Source organism: Hyperolius riggenbachi, chromosome 1, assembly GCF_040937935.1.
Source record: "Hyperolius riggenbachi isolate aHypRig1 chromosome 1, aHypRig1.pri, whole genome shotgun sequence".
NCBI classification, from domain to species: Eukaryota; Metazoa; Chordata; class Amphibia; order Anura; family Hyperoliidae; genus Hyperolius; species Hyperolius riggenbachi.
In genome coordinates, this window is record NC_090646.1 from 530,622,227 (window position 1) to 530,643,212 (window position 20,986).

The 20,986-nt window shown below is 45.3% G+C and overlaps 1 protein-coding gene across 6 annotated transcripts in view; it reads left to right on the forward strand.

Moving 5' to 3' along the window:
• The window catches only part of SUSD2 (sushi domain containing 2), a 314,471-nt gene that overhangs the window by 107,575 nt on the left and 185,910 nt on the right, over positions 1-20,986 (forward strand). For all 6 annotated transcript variants that reach the window (XM_068246340.1, XM_068246356.1, XM_068246346.1 and 3 more), the window contains exons 3-6: positions 4,985-5,136; positions 7,459-7,626; positions 9,499-9,673; positions 11,171-11,375. In XM_068246340.1, the coding sequence (XP_068102441.1) occupies positions 4,985-5,136; positions 7,459-7,626; positions 9,499-9,673; positions 11,171-11,375 (700 nt within the window). The remainder of the gene's footprint in view (positions 1-4,984; positions 5,137-7,458; positions 7,627-9,498; positions 9,674-11,170; positions 11,376-20,986) is intronic.

A 20,986-nucleotide genomic window follows, 5' to 3' on the forward strand; every position in this document is an offset into this window, starting at 1 on the left:
GCATGTTTTTCGGTGGCTTCTGTTTCCGATGAGGTCGGTTTCGGGTGGACTGACTCTGGAATTGGACCTTGTCGGGCTGTCCCGACCTTCATGAGTCTTCGGTTGGAGTCTTTTGCTAATAGCAGTTTTGAGGGTCGTCTGGAATTCGACCCTGGAGGGGGGGGGGGGGTACTGTAATGATCTGCTCAGCTGCCTGTGCAGGCAGGCAGATTTTTGACCATTGTTTAGGTTTGCATGCTGCAGGACTCCTGAAAGGAGAGCTTCTGTCAGTTTTGCAGCTTGTGTTTGCTGAGGAATTTGCATACGTTGTCATGCAAATTGCCTGGCCACATTCATTGGAGGCGTGTACTATAAGTACTATGTGTTTCCCACAATGCTTCGCTGGTCAGAAGGATTCCTTTCTGTGAAACACTCCTGGAGGAGTGTCAGCCTTACTCTCTGTTTGAAGATCAGCTTAGAGTAATTTCTGAAACTGCGCTAGGCAGGTTCCCCTAGTGCAGTTAGGATTGCTTATCTGTTTTGTTTGTTCTGTTGCGATTGTCCTGTCCCAGCGGTGGTCGACAGGAAATCGTTCTGATCTCTGTTCTTGGAGTATAGCTGGTGCAGCGGTTGCTAACAGCTATCTCTTCTGATCTGTCTCACTTGGATCGCACTAGCATCTTGCGCTAGCGCTGTGGATCCTTCTGTTCTGTCTCCTTGGATTGCGCTAGCCACTTTCCGCTAGTGCTGTGGATCCTTCTGTTCTGCCTTCCTGGATCGCACTAGCATCCTGCGCTAGTGCTGTGGATCCTTATGTTCTGCTACTCTGTCTGTCTGGATCGCACTCGCATAGCGCTAGTGCTGTGGATCCTATCTTTCGCTTGTCCCTGTTTTCGTGTGTCTGTCTTGTCTGCTACGAACGCTTGCTGGAGGTGAGGTAACCGTTAAGCAAGCGCTCGCGTCCTCTGTTACATGTTTGTCTGTCAATGGTTAGTTAGGCGTGCTTGTCTCTATTGTGCTTATCACGTGGAGACCGCGCATGAACGCGTGCACTGTTGCGAATGAGTGCGGTGTTCGCGTTCAGTTAGCGTTTGTTGTTTTCCGTATCTCCTCATTGTATGATTTGCTGTGCCTTTGCTATCCTCGTATTCTGTTCTGATCTGCCTTGTGTCACTTTTGGCAATCGCCTTTCTTGCGGTTGCGTTTCTGTTTCGTATCTGCTGTTATGTGTGCGCTGTCGCGGGGTGGCGACTAGATTGGCGCACACACATACAAACTGTCTCTTTGCTCGTTCTCATTCGCAATCGCTTCTCTTGCGATTGCGTTCTGTGCTTCGTACAATTCCTGTCTGGCATTTGTGGAGGTACAGAGGATTGGTTCCTCTGCACTCCTCAGCGCTATCTGCCGACAGGAATTTCCCTCTATGGGTGCGTAGCACCTTTTGCTGGGTTCCTGCAATTATACGCTTGTGGAGGATTTCCGCCGTATCAGCGCACGCGTTGTGCGCTGATCACGGAGAAAGTACCACAATCGTTACACAAGCTCATGGTGAACCAGAACTCCTAAGAGTGTGTAAGGATCTAAAAAGGGACCAGAAAGCCTCCTCACTAAGATGATATGTAAAACAGAAGTTTGCCTTCTTAAAACAGAAGGAATGCAATAATGTGCCCAGCAAGTTCATGGTGAACCAGAACTCCTAGGATTGTGTAAGGGGCTGAAAGAGACCAAAAAGCCTCCTTACTAAGATGATATGAAAACAGAGGTATGCCTTCTTAAAGGGAATGTCTTACTAAATAAAAAAAAATCTACTTACCAGGGGCTTCCTCCAGCCCCTTGCAGCCGACATGTCCCACGCCGCAGCTCCACTCTTAGCCTCCGGCCTGGGGCCCCGTTGGAGCAGAGTACAACCTCACGAGGTTGTCCTCTACTGCGCCTGCGCAAACGTCACTGTCAATCAAGTCCACGTTGTCTGGAGTAAACTGCGCAGGTGCAGGAGTTCTGTGCCTGTGCATTACACTCCGGACAACGTGAACTTGATTGACAGCGGCACTCACGCAGGCGCAGTACAGGACGACCTTACGAGGTAGGCCTCTGCACTGGTGGGGACCCTGGGCCGGCGGCTGACAATGGAACTGCGGCTTTGGACATATCGCTGCAAGGGGCTGGAGGAAGCCCCGGGTAAGTAGTAGATTTTTTTTTTTCAAGAGCTCAGACATTCCCGTTAAGTACCTAACTTTTTTCCTCATTTCAGGTACCTTTTAAAGTATCTCCTGTGTGGTCTCCATACAGAGCTGTACCCTACTTACAAACATCTCTCTCACATTAGGTATTCCTCAGAGATTTTCTCAGGCCTGGCACTCTGGGGAGATTCGGAAATTTTCAGAGATTCTTTTAAATGTTACACTTTGTTCTCTGCTGGCAGCACTTTACCGGATTTCCCAACGTAATCTGGGCTACAAATGAACTCCTGTTAGCAGATACAGTTGGGCTGTGTATGAAACACAATTATACCATTATATTATTGTTTTCACTTGGAAAATGTTTTAAATTATATGACATTTCAATGGAATGTATATTTTTGGAATGCAGTCCTAGATAAACCGATACTGATAAATTCTTGATTAGACAGAAGCAGTAGTAGAAAGCAGTGTTTGTAAACTGTCAGCATTCTAATCTGCTGGCTCTGGGCCAACGGCATTCAATCTAGTATAATAAATGAAGCTTGGCAATTTATAACACTATAGAAAGGTTTCCAGCTCTATTAACCACCCTGGCGTTCTGATAAGATCGCCAGGGAGGCTGCGGGAGGGTTTTTTTTAAATTAAAAAAAAACTATTTCATGCAGCCAACTAAAAGTTGGCTGCATGAAAGCCCACTAGAGGGCGCTCCGGAGGCGTTCTTCCGATCGCCTCCGGCGCCCAGAATAAACAAGGAAGGCCGCAATGAGCGGCCTTCCTTGTTTTGCTTACACCGTCGCCATAGCGACGAGCGGAGTGACGTCATGGACGTCAGCCGACGTCCTGACGTCAGACGCCTCCGATCCAGCCCTTAGCGCTGGCCGGAACTTTTTGTTCCGGCTGCGCAGGGCTCAGGCGGCTGGGGGGACCCTCTTTCGCCGCTGCTCGCGGCGAATCGCCGCAGAGCGGTGGCGATCGGGCAGCACACGCGGCTGGCAAAGTGCCGGCTGCGTATGCTGCTCTTTATTTGGCGCAAATCGGCCCAGCAGGGCCTGAGCGGCAGCCTCCGGCGGTGATGGACGAGCTGAGCTCGTCCATACCGCCCAGGTGGTAACACACAGCCTGTAATAGACCCACTTGAAGAATGCCAAATGCACAGAGGTGTTGCTATTCTTTTCAGCACCTGGGGACAAAGACAGTTTTTGCGCCCCCTTCTGGACAAATTGGGCATGGCCATGCATCAGAATGTGGTCATGGTCATGCGTAGAGCCAAATGTACAAATGCTGTTTAGATAGCCAGATGTGCCCCCTTTAGATAGCCAGATGTGCCTCCATTCCCCTTGTTTACATAGCCAGATGTACCCCCTATAGTTAGCCAAATGGGTCCGCCTTGTTCTGCTGCTAACACTTCTGCACTCCTCTGCAGAGGGAGGGAGAGAAGCAGGGGCAATTCGGGCAGCCAGCGAGCTGCCTCTCACTCACTTGGGGGTGCTGTGCCCATGCTCTGCGCCCCCTTACAGTGCTGCGCCCGGGGACACGTGTCCCCCTTTGCCCACCCATAGCTATGTGAAATGAAAGTAAGAGTGAATAGTCTTCTAGCGGCAACTTTCAGTATAGCTGCTATTCATTTACTATTTAATAGCCTAAAAAGATCTCAAACGCCTAATTCAAATTCAATCAAAAGGAGCTTCAAATAAAAAAAAAATCATACAAATTCCCTGTAGCGCAGGGAAGGAATTAAAGCTCTAGTGCACCCACATGGGGATTCTGATTGTCAGTAAAGGTGAATAGCAGTCTATGCCATTACACACACACTATTTTTATGTTTGATGCAGCTGCTCCATAGAAAAACCCTTTGGAAAAGTCAGACACGACTCAAAAATCTGTGGCCACAATTTGGAGCTGCCAGCAGAGTGGCAGGTTCTCTTTCGACACAAAGCCATCACCTGACCTCACACGTACTGCTGCTCCCTCCTGTGAGGCAGAGAGAATGTGGGCAAGATCAGTTCTGTGTTGATGGTAGAAAACTGCCAGATCTTCACTGAATACCTTCTGTGATAGGATACAAGGGGGCAGGGGGTGGGTTAAACAACTCATACTCTTCTGTTCAGTCCAACCAAGCAGTATTTAACCTTAGAACAGGATGCCAGCTTTACAAACCCAGTCAGCCAGGTAATTCAGAAAGTTAACCACTTAGGGGGGGGGGGGTTAGCACTGCAGTCCTTATCGACCAGGCCATTTTTTAGATTACAGGGCTGTGCAGCTTGGTCAGGGTGCTGCGCAGCCCTGCAACTCGGCACACAAATCATTTTTTTCTCCTTTTAGGGTACTTAATAGGACACTATGCTGGAGGTAATTGATCACTGCTGCTTTCTTTTTTTTTTGGTGAGGAAAGGGAGGATTTCTCCTCCCTCCGTCCTCCCTCTCCCTCCCTGTGCTGTCTTAATCGCCAATAGATGGCGATAGGCACTGCTCCCCACCTCTCATAGGCATCAGCTGCAGGCAGCTCCAGGACTTGACGCTAATTGGCGTTAGGCGGTCCTAGGGCTGCCGCCGCGGTCACGCCCATCGGCATGACGCGGGCATCGTGTAGTTAATCCTATGTACTACACAATACATACATGGACATATGACTATGGTAGGGATTAGATTGTGAGCCCCTCTGAGGGACAGCTAAGACAATATACTCTGTATAGCACTGCAGAAGATGCTGGCGCTATATAAATACTAAATGCAGGAATGGGTAAACTATAAGTCCTTGGCCGTAATAATGATAATGTGTTCCTGGTCGCCAGTTAAAATGAATAAACATATTTTTCTGTCCACAGGTTTAACAAGGAAACCGATTCTCAGGGATATATTGATAATAATGGAACTGCTCACTGCATTTCTCCGCTGCTGCTTCAGACTGGCCGTGTCACATTTGAGTTGATACTTGATGAAGTACAGAGCTTGGCACCATCTGGAACCTGGCTATCTGGTAAGTCCTGTATAGGATACCTTGCAATCCTTGTGGCCAGGGCTTATTCCATTGCTCTCTGTCTCTGGCCTGTAACCACTGTCAGCATTTACACAGCTCTTGCTGGTGTGTGTGTGTGTGTGTGTGTGTGTGTGGGTCTGTGTGTGTGTGGGTCTGTGTATGTGTGTCTGTGTGTGTGTCTGTGTGTGTGGGTCTGTGTGTGTGTGTGGGTCTCTGTGTGTGTGTGGGTCTGTGTGTGTTTTGCGAGTGAAATTTTATTATTTATTATACTGTAGCCAGGTAGAAAGAGACCAGAATTTGTATTTATTTATTCATTATTACTAGTATAATCTTAAGGTGGCCACTAATGGTCCAATTTCTAGCGAAAAATCGTTCGAGCGATCAGAAATTCTGATCGGATTGCTTGTAAATAATCTCCATTGATGGGCACAATCGATTACGAACGATTATAAAAATAGTCGTCCGATTGGATTTTAGTCAAACCAAAATTTGGATTTTCTAGTTGGTTGTGGAAGATAGCAAGCAAAGATTGGTTCATTGATGGTGTAGTGAACGATTTTTCTGCCGATCAGAATTATCTGATCGCTCGAAACGATTTTTCCCTAGAAATTGGATCGTTACTGGCCACCTTTAAGGTCATAGGATATAAGGAGAAAGCCATATAAGTGAATCTACCGTTGTTCTGGAAGTAAAGGATAATTAACCTAAGAAGAGGAAACAGTTAAAGTCACACCCCAGAGGAAGAGAACTATTAGCGTCAGAGATTCCCTTCTTCGTATTTCCCTGTGGATTACAACATTTAGTGGAATTGATTAGCCTTTTAGCGTGACCCGTGACAAATCATCAGAATACTTACCTTATATTGGAACACAGTTTGCAGTTTCTCGTTTGGAAAGCTTACCTTCATGGAATATGTAGATTTAGCATATATATATATATATATATATATATATATATATATATATATATATATATATATATATATACAGTATGTATGTATGCATGTCGCAAACTTTCACTGAGAAAGGATAGCTCTGACTCTGGCAAGGGACAGAAAACTGTGTAGTGAACTTTTACTCACTGAAAGTTTAAATAGAGAAAAAGGAAACTAGTATGAACTCACGCAACGGACTGAGAACTGAAACCCAGCAATGCTTCTTTGCTCTAAAACATTATGTACAGCATATTATATACTACCAGAATTTTTTTTTTACTAGAACAGCATTCAAAGGGTTAAGGCTCGTACACACGTCGGACTTTTGCAAACGACCGGTCTTTTGGCCGTTTGAACGTCCGTCGTTTGGACGTCAAATCGGGGGTGTGTACAAATGAATGATCGACCAAGCGAGGAGAGGAGAACTTAATCGAGTATTTGTGAGCTATGTTAGGAGTGAAGGATGATTATGAAACACACAGAGAGAACTGGGGTAATAAATACAGTGTCCCTGGCACTAGTGGTAATGTGAACCCTAATACAGAGTATTTTTTTTTTTTTTACTTTTTTATTGATAGTTGTCCTTTAACCAGGACACTATCCAGCCACTAATAGTGGTATCTTCTTTTCATCTTTGTGAAGGATTAAACTTCATCTACTATATTTTGGGCTGTTTTGCTCCTTCTGTTTTCAAATGTTTTTTTTAGTCTACCATGATTTATAGCTGCCAGATACATACCATTGCAGCTGCTAAAGAAATAAACTATGGCACCAATATTTTCTGATTGTCCCAGAAGATTTAAGGTGGTATTTAAGGCACGAGCTTATACAGACACGACACCCTACTTCAGCTGAATGACGTGTGCTGTTTCTATGGTTGTGGGAGGGGGGAAGTTGGAGCGACACTAGGGAAGCTTCTGGAGAGCATGGTAATAATGGAAATAATGTGATCGTTCATCCCTGTCTTTTAAAGATCTAGCATACTATTGGGGAATTGTACACACACTAGCTTCCTGGCCAAGATGGCATTGAGTTCTTGTATATGTACAAGGCTTTATAGTTGTTAAGATGGATGCACACCTTGTGCATCACCTGCTGAAGGGACACGCTGAGCTCATCCTTCCCAGAATAGCTAGCTTTCTTACTCTACCATTTTAGGTGTTTACACCCTCTTCCCTGCACGTAACAAAATGGCAGCACAGTGGTTTTTGTTCTTTTCAGTGTAGGATCCTGAGGCAGGCATAATTCAGCAATCAATGTCATTATATGTTTTTATATCCTTACTTTTCATGCAACAGATACATTTGTTTTAAATGGCTAGGAAATACATTGTCTTTCTGTGAACTGAGAAGAAAAACATTATTTTTTTGTGGTTGATTTTCTTTCAGTTCATCACAGTAAGGTATCAGAAATAGAAAAGAGTGTGTTGGTTGACTCAAAAAAATGGCAATATTATGGCGTGCCTGGATATAACGGTACACTTACCATGATTTGGAATTCCTCAACCCTCACTTCTCCACTTGTCCGTATAGAGGTCTGGGGATATAATGAAACAGGTAATGCCATCTAACATGTGAATTATTGTAAGAACATTTGTGACCACTGGGTATGGCACAGATAGGGTGGGTGTATATTCTTTAAAGAGGTAGGGTCCAGTTCTGTAGGCTTCATCTTTTGTACCTGCCATGCCACAGCCACACTATTTGCACTTTTGGCAAGTCTCGAAAAATTTGAATATTGTGCAAAAGTCTATTTATTTCAGTAATTCAACTTAAAAGGTGAAACTAATATATGAAACAAACTCATTACATGCAAAGTGAGGTATTTTAAGCCTTTATTTGTTATAATGTCAATGATTCTGGCTTACAGCTTATGAGAACCCCAAAATCAAAATATCAATCTCAGACCATTAGAATATTGTGAAAATGTTCCATTTTCTAGGCTCAACGTGTCAGACTCTAATCAGCTAATTAATCCAAAACACCTGCAAAGGGTTCCTATTTCATGTATTAGTTTCGCCTTTCAAATTAAATTACTGAAATAATTGGACTTTTGCACAATGTTCTAATGTTTAGCGTTTCACCTGTATATATTCTTGAATTCTCTTTAAAGGACACCTGAAACAAGCATGCAACTAATCCAGTCAGACTTCAGTCAGCAACACCTACTGGTAATCTTCATGCTTGTTTAGGTTCAATGACTAAAACTACTAAAACTACAGTATTAGAGGCTGAGGATAAGCAGGACAGCCAGGCAATCTGCATTGCCTAAAACGAAACAAACATGTCAGCCTCTATATACCTCTCAGTTTAGGTGTCCTTTAAATTGCATGGAAGTGAAAAGATCTGTACATTGTTGATCAGTGGCGGACATACGGCCGTGCCGCCGCACGAGGGCCCCTGAAGTTCCGTTTTCTTCAGGGGCCCATTAAGTATTTTATATATATATATATTTTTTTTCCCCCCGAGGGGCCCCGACTCCTATCCTCCCTCCTTCCCTCACCTCGGGATAGATATGTCAATGAAAGTTGAGCAACTGATAAAAACTCATCTCCGATTTGATGCAATTTTACATGGAATTCTGATTCTTGTTTTGATCCGATGCGTTTTTTTTCAGCATTTTTCTTCTTGTGTTGCTAGCATCCAGTGAAAGTCGCAAATCAAAATCACAAATTAGGATCAGAAATTGGAATTGCAATTTGCAGTGTAAAAGAAGCATACATTTTGCTCCCATCTGTGAAGCACAGCCTTTAACTTCGTGCCGACTGTACCACGCCGATTGGCGTGAAAGCATCAGCAGCCCCAGGACCACTCCACGCCAATTGGCGTTCAGTCCTAGGGCCGGGGAGTGCAGGGGATCGCACGCCGATGCTCGCGCATCCCCGCTTGAATGACGGATCGCCGTTAGGAGACTGTTAGATGGCGAAACCGCCGTCTATTTACATAGTACAGAGCTGCAATCTACAGTAGCAATGTACAGGGGACAGAGTACAGAGCTGCAATCTACAGTAGCAATGTACAGGGGACAGCCGTGTGACACAGCTGTCCCCCTGAGACACACAGTAGTGATACGCTGTCATAGGCTGAAGCCTATGACAGCCGATCGCTGTCATTGGCTAGTGGGGGGATGGAGAGATGGAGCATTAAATACATAAATAATAAAATAGGTTTATTTATAAAAAAAAATAGAATAAATATTTACAAAAAAAACCCCAAACATCCTGGGAGCGATCAGAGCCCACCAACAGAAGGCTCTGTTGGTGGGCAGAAAGGGGGAGGGGGAATCACTTGTGTGCTAGCTTATACGGCCCTGCAGTGAGGCCTTAAAGCTGCAGTGGCCTAATTATTAAAAAATGGCTTGTTCCCTAGGGGGGGTTTAAGACCGCAGTCCTTAAGTGGTTAAGGTTATTAACTGTTCTAATGTTTCAGGGAAACCATACTCTGAGGAATGGCAAGCTGATTGGACATATCTCTACTCACTGGACTCAGCGCATCCGAATAATGGCAGTTTTACATTCACTCCAGTTCCTGCACAATCACCTTTTGATAACTGGGATGTGGGCATGTTAAGGATCACAGCGAATGACACACAACCTGGGGAGAGGTAACACACTTCAAAGCTGATCTATTTCTAACATGTAGCCATATGGTATACGCTTTATATTAGTTATTAATTAGTTGTTGCCAAGAAATCAGTCAATATATAAAACTGCTAACAGATATTGGTTGGGGACTATGGGCTATTTTATTAGTTAATTGAGCCAGTATCTCTTGCTAAATGTGTCCATACACACATAGGGGTTGATGCTTGTAGCTGCAGTAAAATTGCTGTGTGCGGACAACACAAGCAATATTACTATTACTACCAGCATCAGGTTTTCACAAGTTACACTATTAGTGCGACCTCTGGTACTCAGGTACTGTGATTGTTGGTTCAGTAATAGCGTCAGCGTAGCAATGTTCGCATTACTCAAGAACCTGCAGCCAGTAGTAATGGTAATATTGCCATGTGCTATCTGCGCACAGTAATATTATAGCAGCTTTGTGTATCAACCCCAAAGATTGCCAATCCATGTGGCAAACAGATCGATCCCTTTCTTATCTGAATTTGAACAGAGAGGAATAGAATCCTTCTTAAGGCCCATACACACGTCTGATTTTTTGGAACGACGGGTCATCGGATCCGCCGGGCGGATCGCTCAAACTCAGTCTTATCACGCAAACGACAGTATGTACACACGCCCGATTTAGCGGGCGGACATCTGAACGACGGGAAGTTCAAACGACCCGTCGTTCCAAAAAATCAGACGTGTGTATGGGCCTTTACACTGCATATAGATTTTCAGTAGATTTCAGCAGATAAGGTCCCCACTCCCCAATGCTGTACAGATGCATCTCTAGGCAACAGCCAAGTAATGCATTCTGTGTCTATGACGAAGGAAGTAGGGACGACAATGCCAGGAATGATGGAGCTTCTACAGGCAGGGGAATGGAGGGGAACAATGGACTTGGTCATTAAAGGGACCCGAGCACCTGTTCATAGAAAAATATAAAATTAACCTCCCCAAAAGGCAGGTTTGTGATTGAGTGAGCCCTTGGGGAAAGGGGGGAGGGGTTTGGGGGGCGGTACTCTGCAGTTACGCCCTAGTATAGGGGCCACTTTACAAAAAGACCCCTACTATGCCCTGCCAAGCCTACACTGTCACAGGCCGCTTAGCTCTGTTGGCTGGGATTGGGAATCTAAAAGACTTCAGGCAGAACAGGATTATGGGGTCCTAGGCAATATAGCAGGTTTTGCCCACCGCTGATGATCACCTGACTTTTTTAGTAAGATTTGGTGGGGTTAGCATTCACCAGGCCCCGAGATTCTCTCCTGGCCCTATGCAACTGCCTATGTTTGCCTCATGGATGACCATATTCAGATATCTGTTTTTAGCAGAGATTTTTAAGTACCACTGAAGCTACTGATTCAGAAACCCCAGAAACAGATGTGAGGGATACAAAGTAGAATGATTAAACAGGTGGACTTAAATGTAATATTCGTAAATGGACCTTGTTGATTTTTCTAAAGATAACACAGGATGTTTATCTATTCCTATAGTAACGTGCATGCAATATGGAGTCCAGTCCATGCTTTGGCATGGCATCTATCGCAGAGCTTCAGGGATGACCCTGCTGCCTGGGCAACCGATAAGTGTGAGGATTGGAGAAATGCTGACAAAAATGATCTGCCACAGTTCTTAAATGAAACTGTAGACTGTCCATGTACCTTAGAACAATCCAGAGCTGACACCGGCCGATATCATGTAAGTATATAGAGGAATCAAACAATGCACTTTTCTTTCAGGCCCTGTTCACAGTGATCAGTTATGTCGAAGAATAATTCTGCATGTCAACTTACTGCCCATACAATCCTATGGGCCTGTTCACGGTAACAGATGGTGTTATTCTAACTCGCTGCATGCAGTCCTTGTATTATAGTCTATGTCCAGTTTTCATTGCAGTTCACACTCAGTTCACAACTGGCTGAGACTAAATGCAGATAAAACTGAAGTCCTGATTGGAGGTCAGCGCATAACAACAAAACAACTTCACTTGCAGTCTTCACCAGTGCGAATAGGAGGCACAGATCTACACAGCTCAGAGTAAGTGCGTAGCCTGGGAGTCCTAATTGATGGGGATTTAAACTTCAGAACTCATATCTCTGCTGTGGTGAAATCATCCTATTTCCACCTGAAGAACATCGTGAAAATCAACTAATCTCCCTAGAAGATCTACCAACCTTAGTTCATGCCTTCATTACGTCCCGACTGGACTACTGCAATGCTCTCTACACTGGCCTTCCAAAAAAGGACTTGTTACACATGCAGCTGATACAGAATACTGCTGCCAGACTGTTGACCAACCCCGTCACTGCCACATAACACCAGTCCTGCACTCCCTTCACTGGCTACCTATAAAATGGAAGATACTGACATTTAAATCCCTGAATAATCTAGGCCCTGGATACATGAAAGAAATGGTGCAGCTGCATAGCAATCCCTGCAATCTCAGATCCACAGGTTCTAACAATCTAGTCATACCCAGAATCCACCTGGAAACTTTTTGTCCCAGAACCTTCTGTCATGCTGCTCCTACATTATGGAACTCCTTACCTCAGCAGATCAGGACAGCTCCATCCCTGGACGTGTTTAAATCCAGACTGAAAACCCACCTGTTTAGTTTGGCATTTGCAGAAATATAACTTATGTTGTGTTAATACTTCATCCTACTACCAACTACTGAAACTGAGAAAGCCTAAGCGCTTTGAGTCATATGGGAGAAAAGCGCTATAGAAATGTTATTGTTGTTGTTATAACACATGGGTTGTGCAACTGACTTAACCTCACATATTATAAGGAGACATGAAGACTTACAGTACAGTAGAATCTGGTTATAGTAAACACTGATATAGTAAACCTCTGGATATAGTAAACTGAGTCCTCGGATCCCAGCAAATGTGCCTGTATAAATATACAATGTATGACCAATTCTGATATAGTAAACTTCTAGTAAACTACTTTTCCTGGTCCCGTGGAGTTTGATATAACGGGATTCTACTGTATTATATCTAGACAATGGATGCCAAGAAGTTGCCAAGACTCAGCCCAGGCCATCTCTTCCAACATTTGTTGTACAGAGGAACTGTAGTGAAAATAATGTAATAAATAAACTTGCTTATTTTTTATAATATTCATTTGTAAATTATTTAGTCAGTGTTTGGCCATTGTAAAATCTCATAAGGATACACAGATGGGACCCCAGTAGTCTGAAGAACAGGGTCTCTCCAATGGACAGCTCATATTTGGAGTTATCACAGCACATAAGCAACACAAGTCAGCAAATGTTCCTAAACAAACTTTCTATCAAAGTTTCTACTTAAAAAAATGTGGGCACTGACAAATATACAGACTTCTGGCAGGAACAGCATTAATTATGCCAAATTAATTTTAGATTGTTACCAGGTAAATTCTGTTGACATGAATGCAATTATTTTACTAGCAGGTGTTCAGATTAATTTGTTCCAGAATCAGATATATTATCTATTTATGCCAGAGAATAACAGTTTCCCAGGTAAGTATAGACAACTGATAGCAGCAGAGAGGCAAGTGACAAAACTCATCCCATACTGAGAAGACTGTATATAGGAAGATGAAATGATAGTGCAAGTTTGCTTCATACACATACTGTGTTTAGCACTATATTTTAATGAGAACCATATAAATTAATACAAATAAACATTTATGGTTTTTTTTGGCACTGCACATGCAGCTAGCTGTGCCTGTAAGATTTAATTGACAGAGAAGGATGAGGTCTTTCATGAACTCACAAAGTTTGCCTAACCAACAGCTGGCACTTTAAACATATATCATAATTGAATTAGTGATTTTAATGTTTCTGACGATTGGAGATGGTCTGGCTTGCATGCGGATATAATGCAAATTGTATACTGCTTGGAATGATGCCAGTTATATGTACTTCCTGCTACATTTGATTGGCTTAGTGCCAAGCTGCATACAGTATGCATTTTAAATTTTCAAGAGAGAATTATTTGCAACTTATTGGCCATCTCTATATCAAATAAAGACAAAAATCTGGTTAATACCATACCTACGAAATTAGTAACATAAAAATGTATTATACATTTTTTATATGTATATATTAGTCAAAAAGCCTGCCTGCTTTTTGACGGGCACTGGGCAACTGTCACATGGCATTCACAGTCACAACGCGTGCATGGCCCCAGCCAACGCATGTGCACCCTCTGCCCGTTCACAACCGCTGCCTGAAGCCCGCCCACACCCGCATATGTGCGCCAGGCAGCTGACACGGACACAGGGACACATGAGGACACAGAGACGGGGGATTATTATATAAGATATATTTATATATTTACGTATTTATTTTGGTAGTGTGAGGTAGAATTTGGGTTCCTCAAAAAGTTTTTATTGCTGTCTTTCCTATTCAGTCCACAGTACCTCCAGTTCCCATATTATACCTAGAACCCTTTATGCACATCCCAGGGACACGGATTGAGGCAGAGCCTTGGCAATGGGGACATAGACAGCAATAATGGTCACAAAGTGTTTCTAAGCACTTTCCACTCTATTCAAAAATAAAATGAAACTACAGCCGGAGCTGGGCTCCAAACCATATGCACCAATGCAGAACCTCTGACTGGGAAAGGGCCTGGTGGGTTTTGGCTACAGTGATATACTACATGCTGTTTGACTATTGTAAATAAGCACAGTGTCTGACTAGTATGGCCTTGTATATAATACTTATCAGGAACCATCACATTTATTACACAGAGAATGCATGAGAGAATCTTCGGTTATATATCAGAAAGTGCACTTTGTACTCATGACTGGATGACTGCAACCCCAAAGAAACTAATCTACTGACTATATATATCCGTGTACATTCTGTAACAGAAACAAAAAAATAAACTGCGCTAAGTATAATGACTGTCAGCAACGTTATCAAGAGCTTTTTTTCAAAAAACTTCAGGCCTCATTTATAGTGGGATGTTGCGTTGTAATGCGATGTTAAAGTCACAATGCAGCATTACAACGCAACGCAAAAAAGGTGGTAACGCACATTAACGCTGTGTTACCATGGCATACAGTAGGCACAGTAAAGCCTACAGGTAATTAAAAGTATGCTTTCCCGTACCTGGTATCGTGTGCGTTTAGAGGTAATGCACTGCAAGCGTTACCTTAACGCTACACATTACAATGCGACGCTAACGTCGCACTGGGAATCGGATTAGCATTGCAATGTGGTAAGCTGCGTTATAAGAGTTTATAACACAGCCCCGCAATGTCCCACTGTGAATGATCAATACAAATCGGGAGTGTAGACGATCTGACAATCCTTCCTAGGCACCTCTCGAAATCCACTAGAAAAGGTAAAAACATGCAAAAAAAAGAGAGAGCTCTGAGTAGCAGTACAATAAAAGCATCCACCCTGCCAAAGACAGGTCTCACCTGTTAAGATATGGCAGTTCGTATGACGCAGCCTCTGACAGCGTTTGTCCCTTTATAAACCACTTAACGACTGCCTAACGCCGATAGGCGTCGGCAGGTGGTTAGTGGTTTTGCATGGAAATTTTACATGTCAGTTCACGGAGGGTGTCTCCGTGAACAGCCTGCGAGCCTCCGATCGCGGCTCGCAGGCGAAATGTAAACACGTGGTGAAGAAATCCCCGCTGTTTACATCATACGGCGCTGCTGCGCAGCAGCGATGTAAAGCAGATCGGCCTCTGATTGGCCCGGGGATCGCCGGCATCTGATAGGCTGAAGCCTATCAGAGGTGGCGCAGGACGGATCACCGTCCTGCGCCGCCCAGGGGACGGAGGGGAGGGAGGGAAACAGAGGAAGGGCGAAAAACGCCCCCGCTAGGCCAAAACAGCCGGCGGCGATCAGACCCGCCCAGCAGGACATCCCCCTAGTGGGGAAAAAAGGGGGGAAGACTGCTCGCCCTGGCTGAAATCTGATCTGTGCTGTGGGCTGGAGAGCCCACGCAGCACAGATCAGGCAAAAATAGGCTGGTCCTTAAGTGGTTAAGGACCAGGGACCAGGCTCACGATCCAACTCCAAGCAGGGAATCCAGAGGGCCACCAGGGGACCACTCTCTCAGTCCAAGCACTTCCAGGGAGGCTGCAGGCAGACCAGGCATCAAATCCAGGCGCACGCTCACCTCACGATGTTGCAGAGGAAGGAGCGGCGTCTATGTATCATCGGTTACGTACACTAAACCAGTGTTTCTCAACTTTTTTGACTCAAGTACCCCCTATCGCAATTCAGTTCCAGCCGATTACCCCTGGTAACTTACGCTCCCTCCTCTCCTTGTAACTAACAGCCACTCCACTAGTCCCGCACTGAGTCCCTTTGAGTCCAGTGGCTGTATGTATAGGAGGTGATCCTCGCACGTTGATTGGCCCAATCTGCTGCCTATCAAGTGACAGATAGTGTATTGTGCCAATCAAAACGCCGGGATCACGTACTAGAAAGCCACTGGATCCGCCGGGGCTAAAGGTGGGAGGAGTGGAGCAGCCGTTGGTTACAAGGAGAGGAGGCAGCATAGTAGTACCACATCCCTGCTTAATACCTTTGTTGAGATTCTCAACATTAATGAACGCAACTTGCGCTTTACCTCTGCGTTTTCTGATCGCAGTATCCCCTTTCTCGACTTACAGATTTCAGTGGATGCCTCTGGTGGTGTGTCTACAACCCTATACAGGAAGAGTACAGCTACGAATTCTCTTTTAAGAGCTGATAGTTTTCACCCTTCGCACACCATCAGGGGCATCCCTACTGGCCAATATTACCGTCTACGACGGAATTGTTCTGAGGAAGGAACTTTCCAGCAGGAGGCTGGAAGACTTCGCTCTAGATTTAGAGAGAGGGGGTACTGCGACAGATCCCTGAGGAGGGCATACGAAAGGGTGCGTCATTGTAACAGGGACTCCTTGATCTGCAAACCATCCACTCCGAGACAGCCCCACTCCAATACTTCAAGATTTCTGACACGTTTCTGTGCGGAACATTCTGAAATCACACATATAGTGCAGAAGCATTGGCACATTCTTCACAACGACCCCTCTTTGGCACAGTTCTTACCCCCCAGACCTTCTCTGACCTTTCGTAGAGCGCCCTCCCTAAGGGATCATTTAGTGAACAGCCATTTTTGTGGCTCTGGCCCCAGTTCAAAACACTGTCGCTTAACAGGTACATATACATGCGGTGGCTGTTCGATCTGCCGTTACATGGGAGTGGGTAGGGATGTCGAGCTGCCGGACGGCAGAAATTGGTCCTTGACACATTTTGTCAATTGTGAAACCACATTAGTGGTCTATTTACTTATGTGTCCCTGTGGGGCATTTTACATAGGTAAAACTAAGCGTGAACTACGCTCCAGGATTGGTGAACATATCACCAGTATCCGGAGCAAGAAGAAAAAGGACCTGTCTGTAATGACTCCGGTAGCTCGGCATTTCAAATCCGTCCACGGCGGTCGAACTGACCAGATCCGTTTTATCGGTCTGGACCGCATACATAGCAACATAAGGGGGGGGCAATTTTGATTGCCTTCTGTTGCAGAGAGAGGCAAGATGGATCTACGACATGCAGGCCACGGTCCCGCCTGGCCTGAATGAGTCCTTTGGGTTTTCATCATTCTTACCAGTTTAATTAGTCTGTGGTGCCCTCTTCTCCATCGTAGGTCGCTGGGGTGTCCCGCTGCACACACATGTTTGTACGTGTGTGATATTTACATGCCTCCCATTTTCCTCTCCCGTGTGATTTTGATTTTTATGTCATTATCATTTCCACACTCTAGTTTGGGGGTTCTTACCAACCCTTTTTTTTCCCCCAGCTTTCAGAATACAACAGCTATGTCTTGGGCTGTTTCAGGGTGTAAATATTCTTACACCTTCAATTATATAAATATGGTGTGTGGCTTTCTGTGCGGGTGTTTGGTGCTATGGCAGTCCAAGTATAGCCCATTTTTTTTTTTCTTCTTCTTTTGTTTTTCGTTTTTTTTTTGTTCTTTTCTTGCTATTTACCTATATAAGAGTAAGATGTGCTGGCAGCCGCGATAACAATAATTGCGGTGCCGGTGACAACATACCACATCCGGGTCTGAAGTTTGCGCTCCAATGGTCCTCCCCCCTTCCCTCACGCTTTGGATGCGCGGGTGACTGTGGTCTTCCTGCGTTCCACGTGGTGGAGGTCTAGGGGTGGGATCAGGGTCTCCGCCTACCCTCTGTGCCCATTGTTCTGCCTCCGGGTGACTTTTTGTTCTCGGCGGCAGACTGGTGCGCACTCGGTGGGCGGGGTCTTGTGGCGCGCTGCGTCATATGACGAATCCGGAACGGCTCTATTTAAAGTACTGAGCTAGGAGTGAGGACAGCTAACCACGCCTCCCTTGAGAAAGCTGGCCGCTTGCCAGCGAAACATGTCGGGTTCTCCCGGCGTGGTGTTCTGATAGACGCCAGGTGCCTCCCCTCTCCTCCACTGCGGATTGCAGCATACAAACTGGTGCACCTCATCTACATGACCCCCCCGCTTCATCATACTGGTCCAGGTCAGCATGCGGAACAGCGCATCATGAATCACGAACTATCTTTGCTTGGGTGATAGCCACGTTTGGCTGGATTACAGGAGACATCCAGGACGCAGGAGTGGGTAATTTATAACCAGCATAGCGGCATTGTATATGTTTGGGGCCTGAGCTTGAAGCCCCTGTTGTCATGGACAATCTCTTTTGGGCCATACAAGTTATTTCATACAGCTTTCTGCAGCCTTATAGCATACCAACCTTGAACTGCTTCATTTCGCTTTGCACACCCCTGGCTTGCATTTAACAGCTATTGCTCATCTTTGGGGTCTGATTCTGCTTGTCAAGTACTGTGGTTTATGCTGTTGCCTAAACACCTTCGAATCCTGCTAACGCTGAACCCTGCTTGGAGCAACCCTGCATCCTAACTCCTGTATACTGAGTTTTCATGTGCTTGATTACTAACCTGGCATCCCCCTCATTCTGACCTACTACGGCCGCTTTTTCACCTGGAGAAAGAACCATGTCCTTTTTACTATGATGTCATGACAAATGTATGCATTATTCTTTCCCAGTAGTCCATTACAATTGAAGTGATAGGGGTTATGTGTGCTTGAGTGTGCGAGGAGTGAGTGGGGTGGCCACCTGGCTATTCTTTTTCTTTCCCTTTTTTTTTTTTTTTTTTTCTCTTTTTTTCTTATATGCTTTGCAAAATTTATCTACTCACTGTGTTTAATAAAAACCTTTTGATAATTTTATAAAAAATCCCTTGTTTTTGGGTCGTCTGTCTCAAAACCCTCCAATTATTATCCTAAAGCTTTTTGATGAGGCAGCATAAGTAACCAGAGCACGCTAAGCTGCACTACCGCAGCATAGCGTGCTGAGCTTGTGCTCCTCTGTGGAGGGGGTAAAAAAAAAAAAATCTGACACCTGGGGCTTCTATCAGCCCCCTGCAGCTGAAATGTCCCACGCTGTCCTCCTACCATCTTCCATTCCCCGCCGACGGTTGCGGTCTAATTACGCATCTAACTAGACTTCTGCTGTGTGGGTGCTCGCGTGTCGTCGAGAGCTTACTGCGCAGGCGCAGTACAAGAAAACTTTGTACTGCACCTGAGCAGTAAGCTCCCAATGACTTGGGAGCGAGCGCTATTCGTCTGGTTGGACTAATATTAGACCGGGACCAGTGGCGGGGAATTGAGGATTGTAGGAGGATGGCGTGGGACATTACAGCTGCAGGGGGGCGATAGAAGCCCCAGGTAAGTTTCGGTTTGTGTTTATTTAACCCCACCACAGAACTACTTTAAGCTTCCCCCTAATACTTTGCATGCTGCAGCCGTTTCCAATACAGTGCTTAGAGTGCAGGTGCTGCAGTAATGAATGAAACTGTGCGTGGCGAGATACATGCTCTGCCCAGTGGCTGGATCCTGGGCTTGTTCCTCCTTCACATGGAGTTCACCCCCAGCATTAATCCTTCCTCTTATCTATTGTAGAGATAGCAGTACTTCTTGCTATTATAGAGACAGATCTGTGGGCTGTGACATGCCTCTCTGCCTCCCCCTCACAGACTCCTTGCATTCCAATGAGAAAGAAAGTCTATAGCCGGTGTAATGCCGATTTATGCTTCCTATCGAGACATGCTGAAATCCGATCTGGGCATGTGCACCAGCACTTGAGCTCAGTTTGCCTGATATCCTTCCGCCGGCTTGTCGATACTAACTACTACTAAGCGTCCCATAGAAGCAGGTTAGGAGAGGTTGTAGGTTAGTGTTAGGAGTAGAAAAGGGAGGTTAGTGTTAGGAGAACAGATGGGAGGGTTAGTGTTAGGATAGGAGAGGGGGTAGAGTTAGGGTTACGAGGGGAGAAGGGTGAGTAAGTTAGGCAGACCGGTAGCAGCACATACCGATAAAATTGCATATTTAGACACCTTGACTAATCGATTGACGCTACCAGATTAGACCAGGTAGTACATTTCGACAAAGTAGGACAACTCGGCACTACACCGGGATGGCTGCAGTAGCCCAGCTACGACACAAAAATAAACTCCTTGTGCAGCAACACGCTGGAGACTGATTCACAGCACTCTGTTCATACTGCGGAACGGACCTGAACTTACTCTATGCTGGGGGAGCAGCTCCATAGAAGCACAGTCTGAGGAAGTGGTGATTTATACGCATGTCTGCTACGGAGAGCAGGAGACAGCACATCGGCGTGGTTTGCATGCTGAGCGAGGCTGGCAAACCACACAAGTGGATATTAGTAAGCCAGCACAGCTGTGCTCCGTACCCCTGACTGTGGTCTCGCGAACCCCCTGGGGTACGCGAACCACGTGTTGAGAACCCCTGCACTAAACAACGCGTTTCTCAGAGAGAACGTTCTCTGTTTCATCAGGTTAGTATACATCTTGCCCGATGAAACAGAAAACATTTTATCTGAGAAACGAGTTGTTTTATATTAATAAATAAGCCCCGTTTTATACCTCACTATCTTACTACTATCTTTTACATCAATGGTCAGCCGCTGCAGTTGTGTTTGGCAGCCGCACGACATTGCTCAGTTCCATATTAGTGTACGTAACCGATGATACATAGACGCCGCTCCCTCCTCTGCAACATCGTGAGGTGAGCATGCGCCGGGATTTGACGCCTGGTCAGCCTGCAGTCTCCCTGGAAGTGCTCGGACTGAGAGTGTGGTCCCCTGGTGGCCCTCCGGATTCCCTGCATGGAGTTGGAGCTCATGACATCGCTTACAATCCGCTCATACAAAACACTAGCTATTGTGATTAGTGGTAGCGTTTTGTAGTGAGTTCCAGGCCTAA